The 25,173-nt window shown below is 43.8% G+C and overlaps 1 protein-coding gene across 5 annotated transcripts in view; it reads left to right on the top strand.

Annotated features, from left to right (window-relative positions):
• Positions 1-25,173, top strand: part of BAHCC1 (BAH domain and coiled-coil containing 1) — a 155,267-nt gene that overhangs the window by 113,840 nt on the left and 16,254 nt on the right. For all 5 annotated transcript variants that reach the window (XM_066586712.1, XM_066586714.1, XM_066586710.1 and 2 more), the window contains 10 exons: positions 368-2,083; positions 3,455-3,557; positions 3,676-3,884; positions 4,234-4,392; positions 4,743-4,933; positions 5,019-5,397; positions 10,082-10,903; positions 14,733-14,920; positions 15,040-15,176; positions 16,329-16,439. In XM_066586712.1, coding sequence (XP_066442809.1) covers positions 368-2,083; positions 3,455-3,557; positions 3,676-3,884; positions 4,234-4,392; positions 4,743-4,933; positions 5,019-5,397; positions 10,082-10,903; positions 14,733-14,920; positions 15,040-15,176; positions 16,329-16,439 — 4,015 coding nt within the window. The remainder of the gene's footprint in view (positions 1-367; positions 2,084-3,454; positions 3,558-3,675; positions 3,885-4,233; positions 4,393-4,742; positions 4,934-5,018; positions 5,398-10,081; positions 10,904-14,732; positions 14,921-15,039; positions 15,177-16,328; positions 16,440-25,173) is intronic.

Raw genomic sequence — 25,173 nt, 5'->3', positions numbered from 1 at the left:
GATTGTAGCTCAGTTCCATTAAAGTGAATGAGGCTGAGCTGCAATACCACACACAACCTGTAGACACATGGGGTTATCTTTTTGGAAGAAAGCAGCCCTGTTTTGTAATTCTGGACAACACCTTTAACCAGGCAGATTTGCTATTCAGGACTGCAAGAATGCTGAGTGACTCTCAATATGGTAGTCACTACGGGTGTTAAAGGGGTCGCCCCTCAGGGTATAAACTCTTTGACTTCTTGGACAGTTACTGTAAATGTTTTTCAAGATTTGTTTTGCTAACTGTTGGGTTTGATAATACTTTATATTTGTAACACATTGGATAATTGATGTATGATCTTGCCTAAAATTGTGTCTTCTACTTTTCCAGATAATTTCTATTTGCGGAACCTTCCAGCCCAACCAACCCTCTTGTCAGCCAACCACAATTTTCCCAGCATTGCACGGGCAGCTCCTGGTCATCCCATTGGTTCATGTAGCCGAGACAGAGAGAACAGTCACATGCAGAAATCTTCTAAGGACAATGACCGTTATTTGGGGGGCACAGAATTGAACAAGGAGAAAATGGGTAAAGGGGACCTGAAGGATAGGCACTTGGAGGAAGATGGCAAGGAGAGGCAGAAATTGGTATTGCCCATGTCTATGGACAGTCATTGCAAGGAGGACATGCACCAGAGAGGATCGTGTGATAATCGGACCAAGCATCTGAACTCTTGCCTAATGACCTCAAAGGTACTCAATGGGGACCCCGGTAAAGCATTGCTGTCCAGCTGCACTGTTGGAGCAGGAATGCCTCGTCAAAGTAGCCAGAATCGATGTGCCAAAGAAATGAGATCTGATCGGTCATATCCCCAGCATGAGCCCCAGCAACCTTACAGCGAGTGCCTAGAGCGGAGGCAAATGCTTCACCACTCTGTGTCATACACTGTCCCATCGAGTCTCCCCAGCATTCCTGCTCCACTTAACACCTCCACTGGCTCATTCCCCTGTCTGCAGCTTCATTCCAACTCAGACGTTGTATGCTCTTTGCAGGACAAGTCTGGCAGGGATCTAAAGATGGGCAGGCCCACGTTAGTGCCTTCCGTGGGGCACTTCACCGACAAAAGCCGGCCTTTTCAGGTGACCCAGGATAACTGCCATATGGACAGAGGAGGAGATGGAAAAGAAAAGAGCCACGATATGAACTCTGACTCCCACCCTCCTGGGTCTTATTCTAATACATTCTCCCATTTAAAAGCTGAGTCAAAAGGGGATAGGAGGTCAGAGTGGCCACAGAACACAACCGCAAGGATCAAAAACCTGGACTTCTCAAACCATGGAAATTCAGAGACTGTTATGCAGAGGGGCATTGATAAGACTTCATACTTTGATATGCCTGCACCACAAGACTGTCCCCGTCCTAACCAGGATGTACATTGTATAAAAACCAGCCAGTCCTGCTGCACTTTAGATCGGTCCTCTAAGGACTCCCACGTGCACAGTAGCTCTCAAAAAGTTGCAAGGATACGGCACCAGCAGCACAGGCCGACAGACATGGAGCAAACAGGAAGTAGCCACGATGGAAAAAGAAAGACCATTGAGCTCAGCTCCTTGGGCTACAGTGGGCCTCATTTAGCCCCATGGACAGAACCTCCCATGTCTATTGGCGAGGACAGAAAGAACTCTTACCTTGACCCCTTTAGCACAAGTTTACAACAGGCTGCACTGATGACTCCAGGCCCTCCTCTGAGCCAGGAAATACAAGGCCCCACAGATGAGGTGTCTGCTATGAAAAACCTGCTTAAATACAGCAATCAAGCACTTATTGTGGGTCAAAGGACCCCCTTTGTGGGGTTGGGTAACATGAAGACCAGCTGTTCCCATCAAGAAATTAAATTCCATGGAAACAAGTGCCAGCCTGAACAAGAGAGGATGGACTGTGCCCGAAGCAGAGAGAATGACACCTCTCATGGTGAAGGGGAAGTCAGGCAGCCTCCTGTTGGCATTGCTGTGGCAGTGGCACGTCAAAAAGATAATAGCAGCCGCCATGAGTCATCTTATGGTTCAGGTTCAAGTCGACAGAGCAGGAATAATGTATCTCAGAAAGGTAGGTACAATTAGCAAAAGTTGTTGTGGGCAACTTTATCATAGTTCTGCTCTACCTGCGGTAGCAATGACCTAAAAACATGCTGGTATTCAAAATGTGATGTTGGTTTATGGGATGACTCACCATGTTTTTGAGTTATCCATGCCCCTGGACATGTTACCACTAGGTCTGCTGGCATTGGCCTCATTTTCCACCATTATACCATTAAACATGGATGTATATGAACCTTAGAACTAAGTTACACTAAGAATTTATCAACCGTCTGCTTTTTTTCTTGACTCAATTGCCCAGATTTATTTAGGTACTGAGAGAGTGGTTTATACATAGCATTGTGTTTTGTGTATGCACCTGTCTAAAGGAAAGTAAAAGTGTGCAAAGCCTTGTGGTCACATGTGAGTATACAGATTGATAACTAGTACATGACTAAATTTGTTGCTGCTTTGGAGGTATGACTCATGCCCTTAAGAGTTTTCCCCCAAAGCGAAGCTTTTATCTGGATCTGAGAATGGTTAATCTGAAGACAGGCAAAGTATTCTACAACTATAGTGGTGTCAGATGCATGGTACTGCTGTTAACACGTGGAGCTACAGACACCCAAACCTTTAGTTTGTGCCAGGAGTCAGTGGCTAAGTTAAGAAACCTGCTAAATCAAGATTTGCACAGTGGATTCTACTGGGAGGAAGTGTTTTGTGAGTAGGAGGCGTGAGAGGTTCCTGTCTGATGTGTGATGAGAGTGATGTCACCATGTGGTTTGGGGGGACCAACAGAGAGGGAGGGGTTATGATGTTGGCAGGAAAATAATATCCGGGGTTACCAGAAGCCCTTGGCTTGTTTAGAGCACATGTTTTTTATTAGCCGGCCTCTGGGCCAATCTCCCAATAAGACACAGCTTCCAGTTGAGACTTGTCTAGTCAGTTGGCAAGACCCTCAGAATTAAGATGTTAACCCCTTCTTGACCTCACCTCATGGTAGGCTACAGAACTTAGGAGTGTCTTTTCTTAGTATTATGAGTGTTTCAACTTTTTAGCCCACCAACTCTAAAAGATGATGTCCACCCAAACCTATGTTCCTCTGTATGCAACTGCCTTTTGTAAATCGTGCCTTCGTTGTGTTATTGAAACACTATTCTCCATTGAGATCTATTACTCGACCTAATATTTACGGTCATCCTGACTGATTGATTGTTGCTTGTGGTGTAAGAACTATGTAGACCATGTCACCTTGCGTGTTTTTTGAAAAAAATCAAGCTAATTAATATTTGTGAATATCCTAGTCTATGTAGAAGTCAACACCTTCTGAATAGAAGATCTGCTTTGGTATACATGAATAGTCTTTTGTTTTTACACTGACCCCTTTTTATACTTTTTGCAGGCTCTGGTCGGTCCATGCATGTGATTGACCTGGATGCAGAAGAAGAGAGAAACCGTCTTTGTGATGAAAGGCTAGGGATCCCTGGTAGAGACCTTTTAATGCAGTGAGTAGTTGTCAGTTCTATACAACAGACTCCTTGGTTCTAGCTCTTAGGGCGGCTATATCCCAGGAATGTGGACTCCTAATCCTGTTTCACACTTTTCATGTCCCATTCATTTTAGAGAAAACAAGGACCTGGTTGAGTTTGCTAGAATCCATCCTTCCAGCGGTTGCCCTGGTGATCTAACCCCTCATCTTATGATAGCGAGCAGTTCCTCTCTCCAAGCCAGCCAATTAGGAGCTGATCCTACACCACATACACACCCAACCCATCCCCACTGGCTACCCAGAACAAGGAGTCCTTCCATATGGATGGGTGGCCCTTCATACAGTGAGTATTCTAATTTTAAGAAGTTATATCATGGCTACATGGATTTTTTTGCACAACTGAAAAGCAGAACAATGTGTAATCAAGTGTTCCAAACTCACGCTGCAGTTTTGTGCTGGCATAAATTTGTTAGACGTGTGTGCTCAAAGGAAACTGGTCTTCCCATGTGAAGACAAATAAAATGGTATTGAGTAACTTGGCACTGGACATAATTTGGAAATATTCCCTTGCCCTGGCACTTGCACAGATTTTTTTTTATTATATAAAAATATATAATTTGAACTATGATGGATGCGAAAAATATCAGAGTCCTCCAAGTCGTATAAACTGTAGCTAATCTATCTGCCACCAGGTATTAGTCACCCTGCTTTGCATCAGAACCTGCCCCCAGGATTTCCCCCATCTATGCCTAGTGCCATGCAACCAGTGTTCCCCCTATCACAGGAACCTCCTGCCCAACTGGTCATTCTACCTCCGGAGCCCTCTCCCCACACTGCTCCACACTCTCTTGGTAAGTTAATAAGGGCAATGCATTTTATGAATGATGTGTTCTAGAAGGGTTAAAATTCTATTGTATTGAAGCTTTGCATGCAACAGTGCCATATAGTAGCCTCATAGTACTGAAAAATTGTTCTCTGTATGATTACTTGGTACCGTAAATTATATAAGGAGATATACTGATTTGAGATAAGAGTAAGGCAAAGGCTGATGGACCTTTTAACCAAAAAGTTTGAAAATGTAAAGCTCATATTATATATGGACTGTTTATTTAGCACAGTAATAAGTGAAAGCAATTGTTTTAATTGGCTCAAGTGGCATGGACTGTTCGGCATTCTAATTTATGCTTCCCTCCTTCCCCAGCTGATGTCATGGATCAGGCTTCTTTGTGGCCTCCGATGTACCCTGGCAGAGGACCCGCCTCTCACCTCCAGCATCCAGGACAGCTCCCGGTCTACTCACGGTCACAGTTTCTACGGCAACAAGAGCTCTATGCCCTGCAACAGCAAAGGGCAGCACAGGCTCTAGAGCTTCAGAGGCAAACCCATCTTCAAGTATGTCAGACTTGAGTTCTTATATGTTAATGATTGCTTCTATTCCATATGTGGCACTAATGTAACAATTCACTTCCTTCTATAGAGGAAGACTGAAGATCATCTGCCAGAGCCTGACGACCCACCAGAAAAGGCAGTAAAGCCTCATAGTAAAGCAGATGCCTTAAACACTTCCAAGAGCCAGACCCCACCCAGCTTGCTGCTTCCACCACCCTCTGCCCCTGCACAACCCAAGCTTTCACCCTGCTCACACTCACCTGCCCTACGGCCTCCGTCCAAATGCCCAACACCCCGGCCACTGGCCCCATGCACTTTACCGGCCTGCCCTGATGGCAGCTCCGCCTTGGTGCCCAGCTCTCCAGCTGTTAGCCCTGTGCCCGTTCAAAGCTCCAAGGGGAAAGAGGGAGAAGATCGGAGAGGAGAAGGACAACCCCCTAGAGACTATCCCAAATCACTGGAACCAGGTACGTTCACATTGCTCATGGTGTTTGTTGGCGCTAAAGAGGTTAACAGTAAGTCAAAGGAAAAAAAAATCTGCAGCGCAATGGAAGGGATCTACACATCCCGTTAAATGAATTGCAGTGCTATTGATTGCCTTTTAAATTAAAAACATATTTGCATGCCGCAAGGCCCATTTGTCACCACGTCTCCTCTGCGTATGGTTGGAAATCTGCTCCCCTCCACTGTAGGTTCTGCCAGCCCGTGCCTGAATCACTGCAGTGTATTCCAGGCACAATCAAACACTTATGGAGTTAAAATTAGAAAGTCCCACTCCTCATTTTCTGGGAAGAACTGCTTCATGGGTCCCGAAGCCTTACTGGCTTGGGATCACAGAATATTACTTCTACTTCAAAGACCAGGCTGTGTCTTAACCCCAAGGTTATGAGTCACGGATGTCTCCTTGAACTGTTCTTGTGTGAGGGACTAAGCCGGTGGAGTGATATTCTGTTCATCTGGCCATGCTGTCAGGAGGGTGGAAGGATACCATTAATAACCCTATGATGATGAGCAGCCATGGAGGGAAAGGAGGGGGGGGGGGGGGCATTGCCAACTTCGGGCACCTTCAGAGCCTTCTCAAGACAGAGTGATAACATTTATTTCCTAGTCCTCAGTCTGTGTCAGCTGCATAAACACCCAGAAAACAGCCAGGGTAATGATTCCCGCTGGCTTCATCCATCTTCTAAACCTGTCTAATCCACCCCCCACCCACCCATGTCCATCTATCTCCTCTGCTTTCAATCATTCACCCTCCCTTTTATGCAGTCTCTTACTTCATCTATCTAATGCTTGGTCTGGTCATGTTTCTACTTTTCTTTCCTTCCATCATTCCTCTCTTTTTCTCACGCTTGCAGCTTCAACTCCATTTCTCATTGTGACCATTTCTTTTTACACCTCCCACGTCCTCCTGAATGGTGCTCCTGTCCGGTGGTCTAGCAACAAGGGGAAGCCTAAGAGCTTTCATGTCATCAAATTTTTACATTATTTCTCTCAGTCCCTCGTTGTTTCCGTCCTTTTCATTCTGTTTTTGATTTTTTATTTATTTTTTTAAAGCTTTGGTTTTGTGTTTGGCCTGAAGAATCAACGATTCTGTGAGTGCATGCGCTGCATTCTCATGCGTTGCAAAGGGTTACGAAGTTAATATTTTTGACCATGTCTTCAGTTGTACTGCTTTTAGGGTACATGCATACAGCATTTTCTTCTGGCCAATTTTCGGACAGAAATAGTTCCTGTTCATTTGAATGAGTGTATGCACATGGGCCTTTTTTTTTTTCTCACTCCGACAGAAAGCCTGAGTAAAAAATCCTATTTTTGGCCGATTTTCGGCACATGTGCATACACCCATTTGGGATGTCCGAGTGCTGTCCAATGCAACTTGCGTCCAAGAATGCATATTAACCGTATGCATGTACCCTTATTCTGAGTATTCCTTAAAGGGTATGTCCACCTAATGAAGGTTGGCTAGTAACACTGTAGTATCCTGTTTCAATTACTCCTCCCACATGACTAAGCACTAAAATAGTTACAGCAAGCCCTTAATTACCCCTTTATTATGACTTTACATTTATTAGTGTATTTGACTTCATTGTTTTACTCGCGTAGTGATCCTGGTGACTACTGTTGTCCCACACTTTTCAGCAGTAGTCATTGGGACAGGAACTCCCAGCATTAATATCTTCATTCCTTTTTTAATGAGTATTTCCTTTCAAAGGTTATAAAAATATTTATTCCACTGTTCCTTTCATATGTGTTTCTAAGAACCTGGGTGATAACAAATATTTCCATCATTAGAGCTTCCTTGAAGAAAGGTGATCTAGCTTTCACAGACTTCTGAATGGCAAATCTGTCTAGTTATGAAGTGATACATCTCAGACTCCTATGTCACTGCAAAACTATATAATTCCCATGAAAGCCCGGTGACAACCAAGTGGCAGCTGTAATGGGGCCCATATTGGTTATAATCCATATGTCCCAAAATACAAATAAAAAAATCTGAGTTAATAGAACTGTTCAGCTTCACAGATAATGATGGATCAAATACCTATTTACTGTTACTGGTGAAAATGCCCTTTAACCCCTTGAGTGGCACGCCTGGAAATTTTCCGGGACGAGCTCCACTGCTCATAGTGACATAGCCCGGAAGATTTCCGGGCTATGTATCACTATGGGAGCTGCAGAGCACAATGCCACAAGCTGTGACATTGTGCTCTGCCTGCACAGTCCCACAAAGAACAAAGCAAGGGCTTTGAAAAACCAGCAGAAGATATTGCCGACATGCCGGCAATCTCCTGCTTTGTTTACAGGTTGCCATAGAGACCATCGGCTTGTCAGAAGCAAGCCGATGGTCTCTGTGACAGGGAGAGCTTGGTGCTTGGCTATCAGAGGACAGCTAGGTACCAGCTCTTAAAGCAGAGATCAGAGAAAACCTCCGATCTCTGCTGTGTTAACCCTTTACATGCGGCAGTCTATGTGACTGCAGCATGTAAAGGGCTGTCACTGCAGCATGTAAAGGGCTGTCACCATCGGACCCCCGGAATGTGATCAGGGGGTCCTGATGGGTCCCAGTGGAAGTCCCCTAAAGGGACAAAAAAAAAAAAAGTTAAAAAATTATAAATTTTTTTTTATAAAAACACTTGTCTCCCTTTACTTTGTAAAAAATCAAAAATACAATCACACATGTGGTATCCATGCGTCGTAATGACCCAGAGAAGGAAGTTAATACATTATTTAACCCCTTAATGACATGGCCCCTTTTTTCCTTTTTTCCCCATTTCTTTTTTTCCTCCCTCCTGTTTAAAAAATCACAACTTGTCCCGCAAAAAACAAGCCCTCGTATGGCCATGTCAATGGAAAAATGAAAAAGTTATGGCTCTTGAGACGCAACTGCAAAATTAGTTGAAAATCAATGATTAGACCATTTTAAAAAACCCGCCCTGGTGTGCACGACAGGGTGGTAGGAAACCCGCCACTCAAGGGGTTAAACATTAAAAAGTGTTGACCCACCTAGTAGCTTCCTCTATGATATATACGAGATCAGTTCCTTGCTGTATAAACCTATAGTGCATTTTCACTTTTCAGTGGCTGCCATTTCATCCGCCACCTTGGTGTCTGATAGCTAAAAACACACGTGGCATTTTCTACGTCTTTTCTTCATGATCTTGGCTCAATCCCACTATACAGTGGTACACATTTCATACGAGTGTCCATGTGCATATTAGTGAAAACAACAAAAAAATCACCTTTTGAAAAAATCAACCTTGATCTATGATGAATTTTCAATTATTTTATATGCTATATATATATATATATATCGGCCTTGTTCTTGAGAGAACACTACTCTGGAAGAGCATTCATCTAGGGTATTTTGGCTGGTTATGGCAAAGAGTTACAGATTAACACAGTTGTGCACATAGAAGAAATGGGGCCCAATAGCAAAGATTAAAATTAGGCCCCTCTCAGCAGCAGCTTGGCACTTCCACTCTCATGACCTTTTAATGGAACCGGGGATTCTTTTGGCCCACATCTTATTTTCATGGCTTAAGTGCACTGCAGCTGTGGAGACTACCCATTAAAATGGGGATGAGACCAGCCTGGAATGGGGTCTCTATGATAGGCTACCATATTTGACTCTTCACATATTTGAACTTATTTGGCTGCACATTCAGGATGCTGGCAACAGACAACAAATACGTTTTAAGTAATGCTTGGCCAATTGTTCCTGAAAATTGATTTGCTATCATCACAAATAGTTTTTTTTTTGTTTGGCTAATGTCACTCAGATCTGAAAACACTGATATTGTAGGAAGTGGAAGATGAACTGCCAAAAATAGTAAATGAAAAAAGGCTTTACTAACCACTGCTTGGTAGTCCTTGAGTATCTTTTCTTTGTTTTCGGTTGCATGGGTCCACACATAAGTTGTCCTCCCCGTGTGGCGCAGAGTGTTAAGGCAGCAGAAATGCAGTCCTAAGCTCTCGCTCACAACTTGAAGGTTGCAAGTTCAATCTTCACATGGTTCAGGTAGCCGGCTCAAGGTGAACTCAGCCTTCCATCCTTCCGAGGTCGGTAAAATGAGTACCCAGCTTGGGGGGGTAATTACTTGTAATTACTTAAAAGCGCTGCGGAATATGTTGGCGCTATAGAAATAAAAAGATACAGTAAAAAAAATTATATAAACTAATTAAGGGTGGTATCTTACTTAAACTGAAAAAATAACCGTGAAGGTGCCAAAACCTACTAAGGACCTACATTATAATTTTAAAGTTGTAAGGCGGTAAATCGCCGGCAGATCACGCAGGCCCCCTGTCCATGAGTGGAGAATCATTGCGATTCTCCACTCGCGGCCGGCAATTCGTAGCATGCTGCGAATTGCCCCGATTCTCCGCGGTCAGCCTATCTGTCAGATAGGCTGACCTGCGGAGAACCGTGTGTTGGCTCCTGCTCCCGGGTGGCGGCTTCTGCGGCTGAGATCTGTGGACAGGGAGCCTTAGATGTCACTGAGTCAACAATGTAATATCCTTAAAGCAATGGTGTTATTAACTATTCAGCATAAGTTCTACCTAAAAATTCTGTGTGTTTTTTTTTCTTTTCCTGTCTTTTAACCTTTGTGGTGGATTTAGGTTTTCATTGATTTCATTACTTCTGTTACATAGATCTGCCTCCTGGATACCCCTACCCAGAGGTTGTCCAATCCTATACCTCTCCAACTCCCCACCGTGTGCACTCTGTGGACCCTGTTGCTCCTGAAACTATGCAAACAGCATCAACTGCAGCAGAACCTGAGCAGTCAAGGACGTTTACCCCTTCAAAACAATCCTCTTGTCACGCAGCAGTTGCAGTGGACTCTTTGGAGGATCACCAAGAATTACCTCGCCTAGTTGACACAGATCTAAGTGAGATTTGTAGCCAAGAACCCCAGCTCTCCAAGTCCCAGGAGAGTGAAGAAGATATAGCCAGTGGGAGTTTGGATGAGCCAGAGACTAATGTGGAAGAGAAGGAACATGCAGAATCTCAATGTTTTGAAGCAAATGAAGATAAAGAACAAAGTGATGGTTGTAACACTGAGGGCACATTGGCTGATGAGTTGCCAAACATTTCTCAGGAGCCACCTGAGGCTTCAGTGACTGTGGGGGAGCCTGATGATAGGGCTAGTAGTGATGTAGATCAGACTTTGTTGCAGGAGGTCAATAATGACCTGGACTCTAGGGATGTACAGGCAGAAGATGATGAGCATCTAACTCCTTCATCACCTTGCTCACCAGCTGAAATAGACCATCATGAATCCTTCTATAGTCTGGATACACTCATAGCTGCCAGTATCTCCTTAGGAGAACTCCCTTCCATTCAGGAAGAGGGGAACTTCTTCTCAGCTGCCGACACTTCATCCTTTCCCACAAGCTCAGGTATTCATGGGATTGCTCTGCTCAGTGAGTTAGCAGATCTGGCTCTGCAAGACCAGCTGCAAGATGCGAAAGGTAAGTGATCTTTGTACTCTTTACTAGTGTAATTGTTTTGGTAGTACCAATACCCACCACTAGAGCCCTTTATGTTTTTGCTCAATAAGGTTAATAAGTCATGTTTTAACTTTTTTTTTCACAGTGATTTCCATTTTCCATTTAAAACATTTACCTCCTTTATTGATGGTCAGTCTTTGTTCAATAAGGTTGGTGACTCCAGCTGAGCTGTATTGTTTAAGGGAGTCTGAAATCCACCTCCTTAATTTTTCTGAGAACCAGCTTGTTCCTTTGTACCTTCGCCATACTTTACAACTTGCTAAAATTGGTTGCTAGGTATCGGCATAAGCCCAAAACTCAACCACTGCCAACAGAACAGAAGTATTGTTTATTTAACCATAGAAGGATCCTGAGCAAAATTGGATCTACTATAGGTTGCAGTAGATCCAATTAAGCAGACAAAAAAAACAGTGAAGGAAAAAAATAAAAAAATTTGCATTCCCCCCCCCCCCCCCCGAAATGTTATTGGCTTCTGTAGCCTTGTTTAGTGGTTGCTGTCTAGTAACCTACAGAAGATCACTTGACCAGTAGGATGCGCATCTCACTCCTGAAGTCCACAGCATGCACTAATTATTTATAATAAGGTGTGGGTAGGGTTAATACACACCCTTTGAAGCTTTTCCAGAAGTCTGTAGGGAAAATAAGGGAAGGGTTTTCTCTTCTAAGAGCAGTTAAAAGCCCAGGATCGTATGCACTTAATTTCCCTGCATGCTCAGTATTGTCATCTCCTGAGAGATTATTAAACCCAAACACTGCAGCCCAGGCCTCTAAGAGCAGTGTGCTAGTTAATCACAGACTCTTGCTCTCCACAGGGACCCTGAGCCCCCGACCTTCCCCTCCAAAGTCACTTTTTAGAACAGCCATTAAGAGGGAGGATTTGATTCCCTAGTTCAGCAAATAAACACACTGCAGCATAGAAGTGTGCAACGATACAGTGTGACTGAGCTTCCAGTCTCTTACCAGCCAGTATGATGCCCAGTCTATTGGAGTTACTTTTTTTTGAGGGGACATCAGGGATTTGGTCTTTAGCAAGCTGTTAACAAGACCACTGTTATTTTGGGCACCCTGGTATTTAACATTTACTATTTAAATAGACCATCAGTGGTAGTTTGCTCTGTTTTTGGTTATTTTTGCAAATTTTGGTATTTAAAAAAAAATCTTATTCTTCTTAATTGTTATTAACTTTGCTATAGGATATAGCATGGAGCTTCACACACAAATCTCTTCTGACGTGAGACAAAGGGGTTCTTTTACCTCAAAAAAGCATATATCCATTTATTAATGTTGGGCCATGAAAGTGAGTACGTGAGTTGTGCCACAAAGTAAACTTCTGGAGGTCAATGAAATCTTATAGAAATAGTGACAACCTTGAGGGTGTTCTATATCGGATGTCAACCTTGCCTGACCCAGTTTTTTATCCCAAAACAACAATAGGGTCTTATAGGAGAATGTAGCTGCCACAAGGTGCGAAGTTGGGCAGGGGTTTTAAGGGTTGATATTGATTGATTACCATTCATAGTCCTCTCATTGACTTATATGCTTTGCTAGGCAGATCAGTGGGACATTCTTCCTCACAAGCCAACAAGCCACCTAAAAATCCCTATTTCTTAATACTAAAAAAATTATGAAATTCTTCGCGAACGTCTATAATCTAAACTACTTTCTGTAAATATTGGTCTGTGCAGTCCCATAAATAATGGTTATTTGGAGCAAATGCTAATCAGTTGCTAAATTCTTGTCTTTACCTTTGCTCCCCATTGTTAAAGGGCTAAATAGACGTTCTACAAGTCTTAACCCTCTCAATGCCTGTTGGCCCCTTTATAATAAACCTTCTCTAGTAAGTTGTGGCAAGGCTTTTCTTTGGATGATGAATTATAAACCATGTAGCGTAATGGGGGTGATAATTAGCTGCATATTGCAGGCCAGCCCCTTTGTGTGTCTGTCATGGGACCCATCGGAAGTGTGTTGTCAGTTGGAAGACAGATGGACACATGTGCTAAGCTGCGATATTGCACAGGAAGCCATACTTAAATAGGGCAATGTTCTCCAAGTAGCTTTTAGTATTGATTGCATTTGCCATCGTGGATAAGGTAATGCACGGAAATGCAACCACATCAACCGTCTGGTGTCTGGAAGATGGTTCTCTAAACACTCGTGTGGGCATCTTTACGGGGAGCAGTGGCAATAATTGGCAACTTGCTTGTTCCAAGGGGAGTTGCAACACCTCTTCTTACACCTGTTTATTTGATGGAATCATTGCATTTTGTGCTGGGTGTTTTAATGGATTTGGTTTATTATCATAGATAGAATTAGAGAATTTATATCCTTAATATAATGAGGGGAAAAAACAAGAAAACGAAAATACGATCTGTCCTCCAGAATCAAAGATGCAGGGCTTATATTACTGCAGGTTTAAAGACAGATTAATCATTCTAATATTTAAGTAACTGGAAATATGTAAAAGTAACAATGGTGATATTATTACTGCTTTTTTGCAAGATCCACTTGGATATTTGTCTATACGTTTGTAATAACAATTTTGAATGGTATCATAGCCTTCTCAACCCATAACTAGATTGCCTAGCAAGTGGAGAGCCAAAAACTGGGAGGATATTAACACCATCGGATCCCCCTCCTAGCAGGTTGTGCACTGAATTCTTATGTTCAATTTATATGACTATTAAGGTCAGCTTCCCATATGTCCAGCCATGCCAGGACTGATCTCATAGTTTTTTATGGGATAGTTCGAAGCATACAGCGTTTTTGTTGATGGATTTCTCCCTACACCATCTAGAAAAAAATCATATTTTTTGCTCCGGCTATGGATGCAGGACCAGTGCCAAAAGTGCACCAAAAAGACATTAGTTGTGTCTGGCTCCTGCATAAATATACTGGTTGGTCATAACCGATGAACGGAAACCCAGTCTAAATCATACACTAATTTTTTCTTTCTAACTTTGCATTTATACTATATAGTCATACATTTAGACATTTTTGCCATCATGATTCTTCCTGCTGTCCCTCAATTCTTTTATTCAATACATTAAGATTCAAAGTCATACATAGTAATAACATAGTAACATAGTAACATAGTAACATAGTAACATAGTATGTAAGGCTGAATGAAGACAATGTCCATCTAGTCCAGCCTGTTTATCCTCCTGTGTTGATCCAGAGGAAGGCAAAAAAAACCCAAGGGCAGAAGCCAATTTAGCCCTTTTGGGGAAAAAATTCCTTCCTGACTCCCTAATGGCAATCAGACTAATCCCTGGATCAACCCCTAATAGTTCCTACCTGCCTATATACCCGGATTAATTAACCTAAGACTTGTATCCTATAATGTCCTTCCTCTCCAGAAAGACATCAAGTCCCCTTTTAAACTCCTCTATGGATTTTGCCATCACCACTTCCTCTGGCAGAGAGTTCCACAGTCTAACTGCTCTTACAGTAAAGAATCCCCTTCTATCTTGGTGATGAAACCTACTTTCCTCTAATCGTAGCGGATGTCCTCTTGTTACCGTCGTGGTGCTGGGTGTAAACAGATCATGGGAGAGATCCTTGTATTGTCCCCTCATGTACTTATACATGGTTATTTGATCACCTCTTAGCCGTCTTTTTTCCAGGGTGAATAATCCCAATTTGGATAGCCTCTCTGGGTATACTTTTGGTCTATTTTCTATTAATATCTACATAAATGCATCAATGTAAAATAACGGTTTTTACGTAAATTTAATTGTCCTAGTGGGCTTTTTGAAATTTTTTATTTGACAAATTTCTCCTTTCATTTTAGCCAGTGAAGATGATTTGGTAATCTCTGATCTTCAAGTTTTTGCAACCATCGCTGCTGCATGGTCTCTTGCCGAGGCTGATAGTCTAGAGGGTGCTAAACCAACATGCCACCTTACCTGCTGCCCGAAACAGACACCTCGTGTCCGCCTATCACGCCGGACATATATCTGGACACCTAAAACAAAGCCGGTAAATGAGAGAAGCCGTTTTCATCCAGATAATAATTGTATTCCCACCTATTCCTTCACATTCATTTATTGATTACATAGTATCACTCTAAACAGATATTGTTTCTCATCCATCCTTAGGTCTGTCCGCTGAAGGCTGCCATTGACCACCTGGACACTGAGGAGGTCGACATGCGAATGAAACTGGCAGAGATCCAGAGACGATATAAAGAGAAGCAAAGGGAGCTGGTGAAATTGCAAAGGAGACATGACCATGAGTAAGTAGATGTTTCAGTACATCACCAAAGCAGATATAAATGGGCAGCATGGTAGGGGGACAGTGAGGATTGGGGGCATTTCATGTTAGGGATGATCAATGTTCTGTAAATTACATTGCTTTTAAGTGGAAGGGGCCTCCAGCTGTTACTGTAACCCCTTAATGACGCGGCCCTCTTTTTTCCATTTTTGTTTTTTCCTCCCTTACGTAAAAAAAAAAATCATAACTTTTTCATTTATCTCTCAGCGTAGCTGTCTGAGGGCTTATTTTTTGTGAATGCATTATATTTTTCAATTGTACTATTTAATGTACTGAAAAACATTTCTACATGGAGTGAAATGGAGAAAAGTACAATTCCACTATCTTTGAGGCTGAAGGGGGTACAAACTGCAGCAAAAGAGACATGATATAGGTTAGTACGATTACGACGATACCAAATTTTACATGATAGGGAATCGGCCATGGTAGCCCTGAGGGCTATCACAAAGACCCAGGCTGCCATGGCAACCAAACGACACCTCGTGATCTTATTGCTGGGGGTGTTTGGGGACCCCGAATACTGGTTAGGGCATTTACATACAGCTATCAGAATTGACAGTAGCATTTAAGGGGTTAATAGCTGCGATCAGTATGAGCGTCAAAGACAGACGGCACCTCCTGCCATGTAAGCAGTGGGATCGGACCCTAATCCTGCTCTATACAAACCCCATGCCCGATGACATAAATATATATATATCCTGTAGCATTAAGGGAGTAATGGGTATTTGGGATATCTAAGTTGTGGGATGTATGGCTTTTGGAGTCTCTTCCATTTTTGGAATATGACCTGTCAATCATTAGACCATTTGAGGTTACAGTCAAAGCAGAGATAAAATTGACCTCCCACAGCTTAGATAGACCTTTTAGATGATACTGGGGTTGTAATTGCACACCAGCTGGAGAGTCAAAGATTGGAGACCACTGATTTATGTAGTCTACAGACTTAAATTAAAACTAGTGCTGCAGTAGTGAGATAATAGGTCACATGTCTGACATCAAGGGCGAACTAAACGATCTCTGTCTGCAAGGTCAACCATCAAAATCTTGAAGAGGTTTTATATTTGTGTCCATTAAAACACTTTTAAATCAGACTCCTCTCTCTCTCCATTTACAGTAAGGAAGAGAGTTCTCGAAGTCCAGTTCGACGGGGTCCAGGGAGGCCAAGAAAACGCCCACACTGTCGTGCTCCCTCCTCGCATCGGCCGTACGAGAATAAGAAGACCAAGTAAGTTACCAGAATATATCTCTATACTCCTCCAATAAGAACTGTAAGCATTGCTAGGCAACAGCGGCCATGATACACAGTCCCTGGGGCCTGGAATGCAAATATTGCATTTATGGTAGTGTATTGTCTTATGTTCCCTTGAGATCTTGGTATGTGTCTGCATTTTTGGGGGGAGACATATCTGCCCCTTCTATTTATCTTAAGGCAATTCAATTTCCACATGATAGAATTTTAGAGTTTTGTCTAAACCTGCCTCTCAGCCCTTCAATTCTCATCATATGACTTGTGTACTCTCATTAGGACCAAGAGGTATGTGTTCCAGTCTACCCAATTCTACAATGCAAATATTGCATTTATTCATTAACCTGCACCTGAAACCCGTAGCAGCTTGACCATTTCGCAGTTACCTTTTAGTATGGAACTGAAATAGTAGACTTCAATAAGAAATTCAATTTTATTTGTCAAATCTTCACATTTTTAGGTTTAGAGGATGAGTCTACCTATAAATTGTGAGATCACCAAAATCACCTGTGTTGTGCTGTCTTCAAGTACATGTCTATCCAACATTAAAACCCCCATTAACCCATCTGACGTCCATGATTCATCCTCCTCTGTCAGTTTGTTAAAAGCCCTTAAACCTTTCCTTTCTAATACAAAACTATAGGGTCAAGGAGCTTTCCCGCACTGCTGAATGATAACTTTGCCCGCCTGCTTTAGAGTTACTATATAACTAGGCAGATGTTATTTAACCCTTTCCAATCCACTGTCTGAAGACATTCTGATTGAAGGCTGTAAAGCTCCAATGTCGGAAGACGTCCAGCAGGGTATTCTTACTGTATATCACCGGCCGCTCTATTGTCGGGGGCCTCTCCAGCATGTCCCATACTGCAGTACTGGCTCTAGCCAGCAGACGGCGCCATTGTATAATGGCAGAAAGAGAAAGCCCCCTAGGAAACCCTGAATCCAAAATTGGATTGCAAAGGGTTAAGACTTTAGGAAAGCTGGGCCACCAACAAGAAGCCAACTGTAATGGTAGCCATATGTGTTGTCACTCAGCTTTGCTAGAACGTTTAATAGAATGAAAAAATGGCTGAATTGAATTTTAAAACAATGTGGCAGAAAAAGAAAACTAAAAAGGCTTCTATTCACTGGTTATCTTTGGATATTAGGTGGAAATATTCTTTAAATTCCAGGTTTGTAAGTACAGACAACCCAATAGAAGTCATTACTCCATTCCCCTATGCATAAGTATATGAAGAAAATCATGACTCGGTACAACGGAGTCGTCTGCTGCAGCCTATCACCCCCCTTTTACCCCCCCCCCACTTATCTAAAATAACCACCGACAACTTCTTTTTTGGACTAATTTTTGGCCACAGCAGCCAATTTATTATAACATAACAATATAACATAAATAACACTTTTTAATCCTAACCTTAAATTACTTTGGAGAGATCCTTGGAGCTCCCAACTAAGACTGTCTGTCGCCTCACAAAACCCAAGGAAAAATAGGTGTAACTGTCTCCCGTCTCCTAAAAAACCTGACTCGGGAGACCCTATTTTCCTAAAAAACACGCCTCCCGTCTCTAATAACCTGACTCAGGAGACTCGCCACTTCACCTCGAGTCGCCTACCTCCCGACCCCGGGGCTATCTAGCCATACCACGGCTAGCAACACCAACCACTATTTCAGGGAACCCCCTGTCCAACCAAGAGGCGACAGACCCACCTACACTTAATCCGAACTGGAGGGGGGAGGAGGTAATTCTACTACCCCTGCCTCCCCCCCTACCCCCTCGTAAATGACTCCAAGGACCCCTCCTTAACCGCCACAGCCAGCACGGCTTGAGCCCTCAAGCCTGCGCCGCCTTCCACAAGACCAAGGCGCGCTCAATTCCCTCCTGCACTGCCTCTAGCCACAAATCTAGCCCAATCTCATTTAGATGGACCCCATCCTGTCTCCAATAATTTCCAGTGCAAGCCTCCAAGTCTATGTGTCGCACTGCTACCCCCCCGTTCCTACTGACAAAGCGCGAAACCTCTCTGTTTAATTTTATTCGTGCTTTGTCCAAACCCTTTGCTGTCCGTACAAACTTCCAAATCTGTCTTGGTACAATCTCAGACCAAACCACTACCATTTATTTATGCGACGCTAATAATCTCAAGATATCATACCTGATATCTCTTGATAAGTCCCTGAATGGCCTCTTCCCCAAATCATTACCCCCTGCGTGTAATACGACTATGTCCGGGGCCCTGTCTAATCCCACCATCCTTTCAAATTCCTGTAACACCTTGCACCAAGACATCCCTCTAATTCCCATCCATCTCAAAACCGCCTCCGACCTAGGGAACCTCAGCTGCCTCCCATCCTGCCTAACGCTGGCTCTCTCCGCCCCCCAATAAACATAAGAGTGGCCCATAATCCACACTAACGCCGATTGTGGACCTGTAACGAAAGAAAAAACAATATTGACCAACTCCCCTTTAAATTAGCCCCGCACCCCAAACCTTTTACAACAAATGTGGGCGCACATACAATTTATACCTCCCTGATTGCCACCTGCCAATCTTCCTGATCGACTCCCCTGACAACCCCTGCACCGTTACCTCTGTAGCTGCCCCCACTCTGAACGAGTGCGTTCCAAATTGTGACTCATCTACGCCCAACTTCCTCAGTGCCTTCTTAAAGATCGCTGCAAACTGGAAGCGTGACAAAAACTTTCCCCCCTCGTGCTGCAGTAAAGGACCTAACCTCTTGCCCGTTACCCTGGTATAGTCCTCCCACGCCTTCACGGGGCACATTATTGACCCATGAACCCTTCCCAACCTGACCAACTGTCCCCTCCCTGTCTGATCTGTTTTCGATCGGCGAATGACCAACTCTAAATGGTCATCAACTTTCCTTACCTCTCCCGTCTGTAGTCCTCCCCCAACCGATTTACTTGGAGAAACCAACTCCCCCACCCTAAATGCCCCGAAAAAGGCCAACGAAAATGCTAACCTGAATAACATTTTCTCAAATAATACCTCACAAATGCCTTCCAGTACCTCCCCAATCTTCTCTAGTGACTCAAACGAAACTGGCCTCCGTAAATCAATCCTCCCTTTTCCTTTCTTAAAACCTTTTAAAGCTTGTCTCACTAAAAAATTCTTAGTTATGTCCCCCAAACCCCTTAACTTGCACCCAAACGCTACCCCCGCCATAAACCGATTAACCCGCGACACCGAAACGTTGTCCTGCTCCACCTTTCCTAACCACGATCCTCTGCTCCCCACCCCACTCTCTGGTCTCCTGACTAGCCCCCCCACTGAGTCCACACTGCTCCTCACCTGCAGCTCTGGACCCTCTGCTAACTATTGCTCCGGATCCTCCCGACGATCTGGGACAGGGGCGCTCCTCTCTACTACACTCACCGCTGGAGCGGCCCCCCCCTCTAACTGCTCCTGGAGCTGACTGTGCAGCCGCAGGCCCCGCACCCCTTCCAGCACGGGTACCTGAGCTGCACGCTGCGCTACGCCGCCGGGTAGGATTCCTCCCAGCCCTGGCCCCCCCGCCTGCCGCTGCGGAGGTTAACCCGGCTGGAGGTTCCATAGCTGGGCTCCTTGTGCGGCGCCGACGCACAGGCGCGTGCTCGGGGCTAAGCCTCTCCGGCGCTCGCGTCCGACGCGGCCTCCTCTCCCTCTCTGGAACTGCCGCCGCTCCCCCCTCTCCCTCACTTGCCAGTCTCTCCAGCCACCCGATGCCTCTCTCAGCCGCCGCCGCCCGGATCCGCTCCATTAACGCCTCCATTCTAACCCCGATACCGTCTTCTTCGGGCTCTTCCTACTCGCTGCACCCTCCGGTCTTCTCCTGGGCAATCTTCTTCCTCCGGTCTTCTCCTGGACAATCTTCTTCCTCCGGTCTTCTCCTGGACAATCTTCTTCCTCCGGTTTTCTCCTGGACAATCTTCTTCCTCCGGTCTTCTCCTGGACAAACCTCTTCCCCCGGTCTTCTCTCGTAAGTCTTCTTCCTCCGGTCTTCACCCGTGAGTCTTCTTTCTCCTGTCTTCCCCTGAAAGTCGTCTTCCTCAGGTCTTCTCCCGCTCTGCTTCTATTTTTTTTCCGCTGTCTTCACTTTTCTCTCACCGCTCTTCACTCTTCTTTCCGTCCGGCTCCAGGTCCTTCTTCTTCCCCTGCCGCACCCGGAATGACTCCTCCCCCTTCTTTCGCGCTCTTTTCGCTACCCATAATCCTTCACTCCCCTTTTTTGACTCCCTCCCCCCCCTTTGCCTCATACTTTCCTATTTTCTTTTAAAATTATTAACCCCTTCCTGCCCGTTAACCCCGTCATGTCCGCCTCTACCTATGGCCCTCCGGGCTCCGGTTCCGGTCTCCCTTTTTATAAGACCAGGGGTACAACCTAAAGCTCTTGGGTCCAAATGCCCCCACCTACCATGTACCTTTTAATAATAATGGTGTCTACAGAGAAGCCTTTGGGCCCACTCAAGTACCAGAGACTAGGCGTGACTGCTACGTCGTTCCCCCCTCCCCTTATCTACATCCCTGTATAGAACAGAACTACTACTTAGTGAAATTGAAATATGGTTTGAAATCACTAGAATTAAAAAAAAAACTAAAAACTCAAAATCCGGACTTTTCCTTCTTTCCTTTACTGTCCATTCCCACCTCTTGATGCTCTCCCATTAGATACATGTTGTTAGGGGGAGGTTCTCCCACAAAAGTGGCACACAGCAAAGCATCAGAACCCCTGTCTGTGCTATGTAACTGCCTCTGGTCACATTATGGTGCTGCTCACTGGTTCCAGCGCTCTGCTATTACCCATTAACCGCCTGGTGCAGCTATTCTCGCACTCACGGGCCCTGTATAATTGTCCTTCTCTGCTACAAATTGCCTCTCCCGGCAGGGCCATTTGCATAAATCCTCCAAGCTAGTCCAAACACGATTGGAGAGTGTGTGCAATGCATCAAGCTCTATGATTTGGTAATAATAGTTAAATCTCTACTAAATGACTCCCTCAATTAAGACACAGGGAAAAAAAATAAATGTCGGAGTTTTATGTCAGAAAACATTAGCAAACGTTGCATGCTTGGAGGACAGAGAGAAAGAGTCTACAAAAAGATGCAGTGTTTTGCTTGGCAGTGCCACTGGGGCAAGGGGCAGCTCATGCCTCCTGACCATAGCGAGAGGGATAGCAGGTTTTAGCTGAGCTGCTATTAAGGGACTTGCAAGTGTCTGGATTAATACTGGCTGTCGACTCCCCCTTGGTTCTCTTCTTTTCCCTCCTCCCTATTACAAAAGCAGCTGTTTTACAGACTGTGGGCACAAGAGGCGGCTGAGTCATTAGTATTTAAAAAATACTGGATAGCGGCATCTCACCTTCCTCTGCCCTCTTTAAAGAGACACCTCTGTGTATTCATTAATATTGACAAATGCAGTAGTCACCTATTCTGCATGCTCAAGTCAAGTGATTAGATGGCGTCAATTATTCTGCAATAACATAATAATTGATTCTGTATGTCTCTTAAATGGGCATCGAGGGCAAGGGCAGGAGCAGACAACAGATGGCGCCTGTGCATGAACATTATGTGTGCCTCTTGTTCTTGGTTTGAAAAACAGAAGTGAAAATGGTGACCAAGTATGGGGGTATCAGAAAAAAGTCATTGTTGTCGAGTGTACAAAAGGTATGATCCCTGGTGGTCTAGTGAGAACCTAGCCATTAATTTCAAATTTGTCAAGTGATTTGTCCTATTACTGCTGAGATGGTGGACGGTCACAGGACCCCGTTAGCCTCTAGTTCCATGTGTAGCAGAACCAACCACGTTGGGCAGTATGTTCTTAATCAGGGTTCCATTAAGACAGTGCCAATTACATCTACTGCAGGTAGCCTTCCTATGAGTTCCCTGTTCCCTTCACTTCTGCGTAAGGCCAGGGAAATGACAACTGCTGTGGCATCCACAGTGGTCTGTTCGCGCAAAGCCGGTAGGCCGCCCCCCCATTGTGTATGTAGCCTTGCACAGTCCCAATAATAGCTCTGAACAGTAGCCCATAGTAGAAAGCTCTATTATATGATGTTCAAGACTCGAGCTTTATAAAGGCAGGTAAGGTCAAGATACCAGCACTTCATAACCTTAACATGGCCAAAGATTACATCTTCCGCGGAGTAGTTGAACGCAGAAGACCCTTGTAGGGCGCAGGTGCATTTGAGAGTTTTCAGCATTCATTAGTCATGGAAGATAAGGGTTTTGAAAGACTTTGTTTAAAATATTTCTTTAGTGCACTTATGGTTTATGCTAGATGGTTGCATCTTCCCCCGGGGTTGATGGTAATACCCTGTTCAGTCACTCGTTCCATACTGGCCCCACATGATATAACGGCGGCATCTCCAGTCTGCATGGATGCAGGCTATATATCCTCAGGCCAAGCGCAGCAATAGTTGCTTAGCAACCTCTGCTTCCTCCCCTAAGCTCTACCCTGCTGGTTGCTCAATTTGGACTCCGTGTGATATGTGGAAGATGGAAAATAAGGTGATGGCATTGTACACACCTTTCATCCAAACCTATAAAGCTTCTGTTTGGCAGCCATCTTTACAAGGAGAAAGGCTCCTCCATTTTCAGGCTTAGCTTTCAATTCCATGCAGTATGTGTATGGATTCCCAGGGATACGTTCCTAAGACCATTGTACATTATTTATGTGCACGTCATTTAATAATTTCTCACCAGTAATGTATGTACCACTTTACGAAGGGTTGTTTGAGTATTTGGGATGACACTTGCAAAGTGTCATTTGCGTCATGTCTAAATATTTCATGGGCTCTCAAGTCCTTTGTGTGGATTTGGGTGCTGTAAGGGTTAAATCATTCCAGCTGAGATTCCAGAGCGGATTTAAGAGGCTTTGATGGATCTGCCTGCGGGAGATGCTTTTACTACAGATTTAAAAAGCTGGCTAAAATCCGCTCTGTAAGACCCGCGCTCGGTAAAGAAATCCCCCATGGTCAGATTGACCTCCAGTCTACCTCTTGGCCCCCAACTATGAAGTCCATCTCCAGGTCCTATAGAACTGGCTCTTTGTATTCGTTTGTTGTTGCCCATCTGCCTAGTGGCATCAAGTCTGTAGTAAAGTCCATTCCTGTCTAACCTGAGGTTCTGTAAGGGTCAATGAAACCCTAAGGATATGTTTTTGTTGTATATCTTTGCTTTTAAAGAGGCCCACCACACCAAGCAAGAACAAATGGAGGATTTTTAAGGGGGGATTTCAAGTACAATGGTGCCCGTTATAGAGGCAGGCAATTTCCTCTTCCCCATAACTTTCTACATTTGCTAAATTATTAACCCTTCGTTATAGTATGTAAGCGTGGTGGTCTAGAGTAACTATAAATTCCTACAGGGGTCAGAGAGGGATTTTTTTTTAATGGAGCTCTAGTTTTTTTGTAATAAAATTCTCTTTGCCTGCTGGTGTCACTGGGTGGAACACACATCATAGGGATTTATACAACTCTCATTACACTCCATAATAGATCAGTATGCAGTGAGCTCCACCTAGTGGTGACAGTAATATTTTTGTTTTATTCAGTTGGGCTTCATTTATTAAAGCTGTCTAACAGAAAAACTCAACATGTTGTTGTCCATAGCTACCAACCAGAGCTTAATTTCTTTTTTAACCCCTTTCCCTACCAAGACACAAACATACATCATAGAAACTCTGGATGATGGAAATTTAATTCATGGTGATCATATAGGTGCAGGAACTGTGCACACACAATCTCCATAGGAGTGTGGCATTGACTGACAGTGGGACTCCTGCAATAATAGACGGGATCATAGACTGCTGACTGCAGCATCCAGGTGGTGTGGCAGAGGGAGGGGGCACCCTCCGTTCCCATCAGCCTCTGCGTACAGTCGTGCGGTGCTAATGTGTTGCCATGTCAACTGGAGGCCCTATAAAGACCTCCAGAACTGCAATGGCTGAATGCCTATTAGACTGTCTCTTCAACACAGCCTAATAGATTAGTTAAGTGTGAATTTGAAAGGCAAAGGAAATAATGCACTGGTATACTATAGCAAAGCATTTGAAAAGCGTCTAGTGCGACTAAAGAAATGTTCATAAAGTTTGTTTAAAAAAATAATTGCTTTATTAACCGAGCCACCCTCAACAAATGTTAATCTGTAGGTCCCAGCACCCCAAAATAGGACCAATGAAAACTACATCTCTTTTCTGCAAAAAATAAGTAGTTACATGGCTACATCAACAGGAAAAAAAAGTTATGGTATAGCTTAAAACACAAGAATTGATCAGTTTGAGGTCGAAAAAAGAAAAATGTATCATTCTGCTGTAAAACATATTGAATGTAAAACCAATTCTCATTGTATCCTACAGTTCTTTATTAAAATACTTTTGAACCATAATAAAAAATGATGGCTCTCTGAATATGACAACATGGAAAAAAATAGTAATTTACAATATATATATATATATACACACACACTACTTTTTTCATCAGATGGGCTATTGTTCAAAAGTTGTAAAACAGAAAACATACATAGTAGGTATAGCAGTAATCCTACTGATCAATAAAATAGTTTTTGACCTTTTTTTTTTTTAGCTCCCTCCAGAAAGAGTTAATAAAAATTAATCAATGAGTTACACATATCCCTGTGGTGCTATTGAAAAATGCGACTCATCTCACAAAAAAAAAAAAAAAAGTCCTCATTCAACAACCTAAATGGGAAGAAAA

The sequence above is a fragment of the Eleutherodactylus coqui genome, chromosome 13, assembly GCF_035609145.1.
Source record: "Eleutherodactylus coqui strain aEleCoq1 chromosome 13, aEleCoq1.hap1, whole genome shotgun sequence".
NCBI classification, from domain to species: domain Eukaryota; kingdom Metazoa; phylum Chordata; class Amphibia; order Anura; family Eleutherodactylidae; genus Eleutherodactylus; species Eleutherodactylus coqui.
This window is presented reverse-complemented; position numbering and strand designations above follow the sequence as displayed.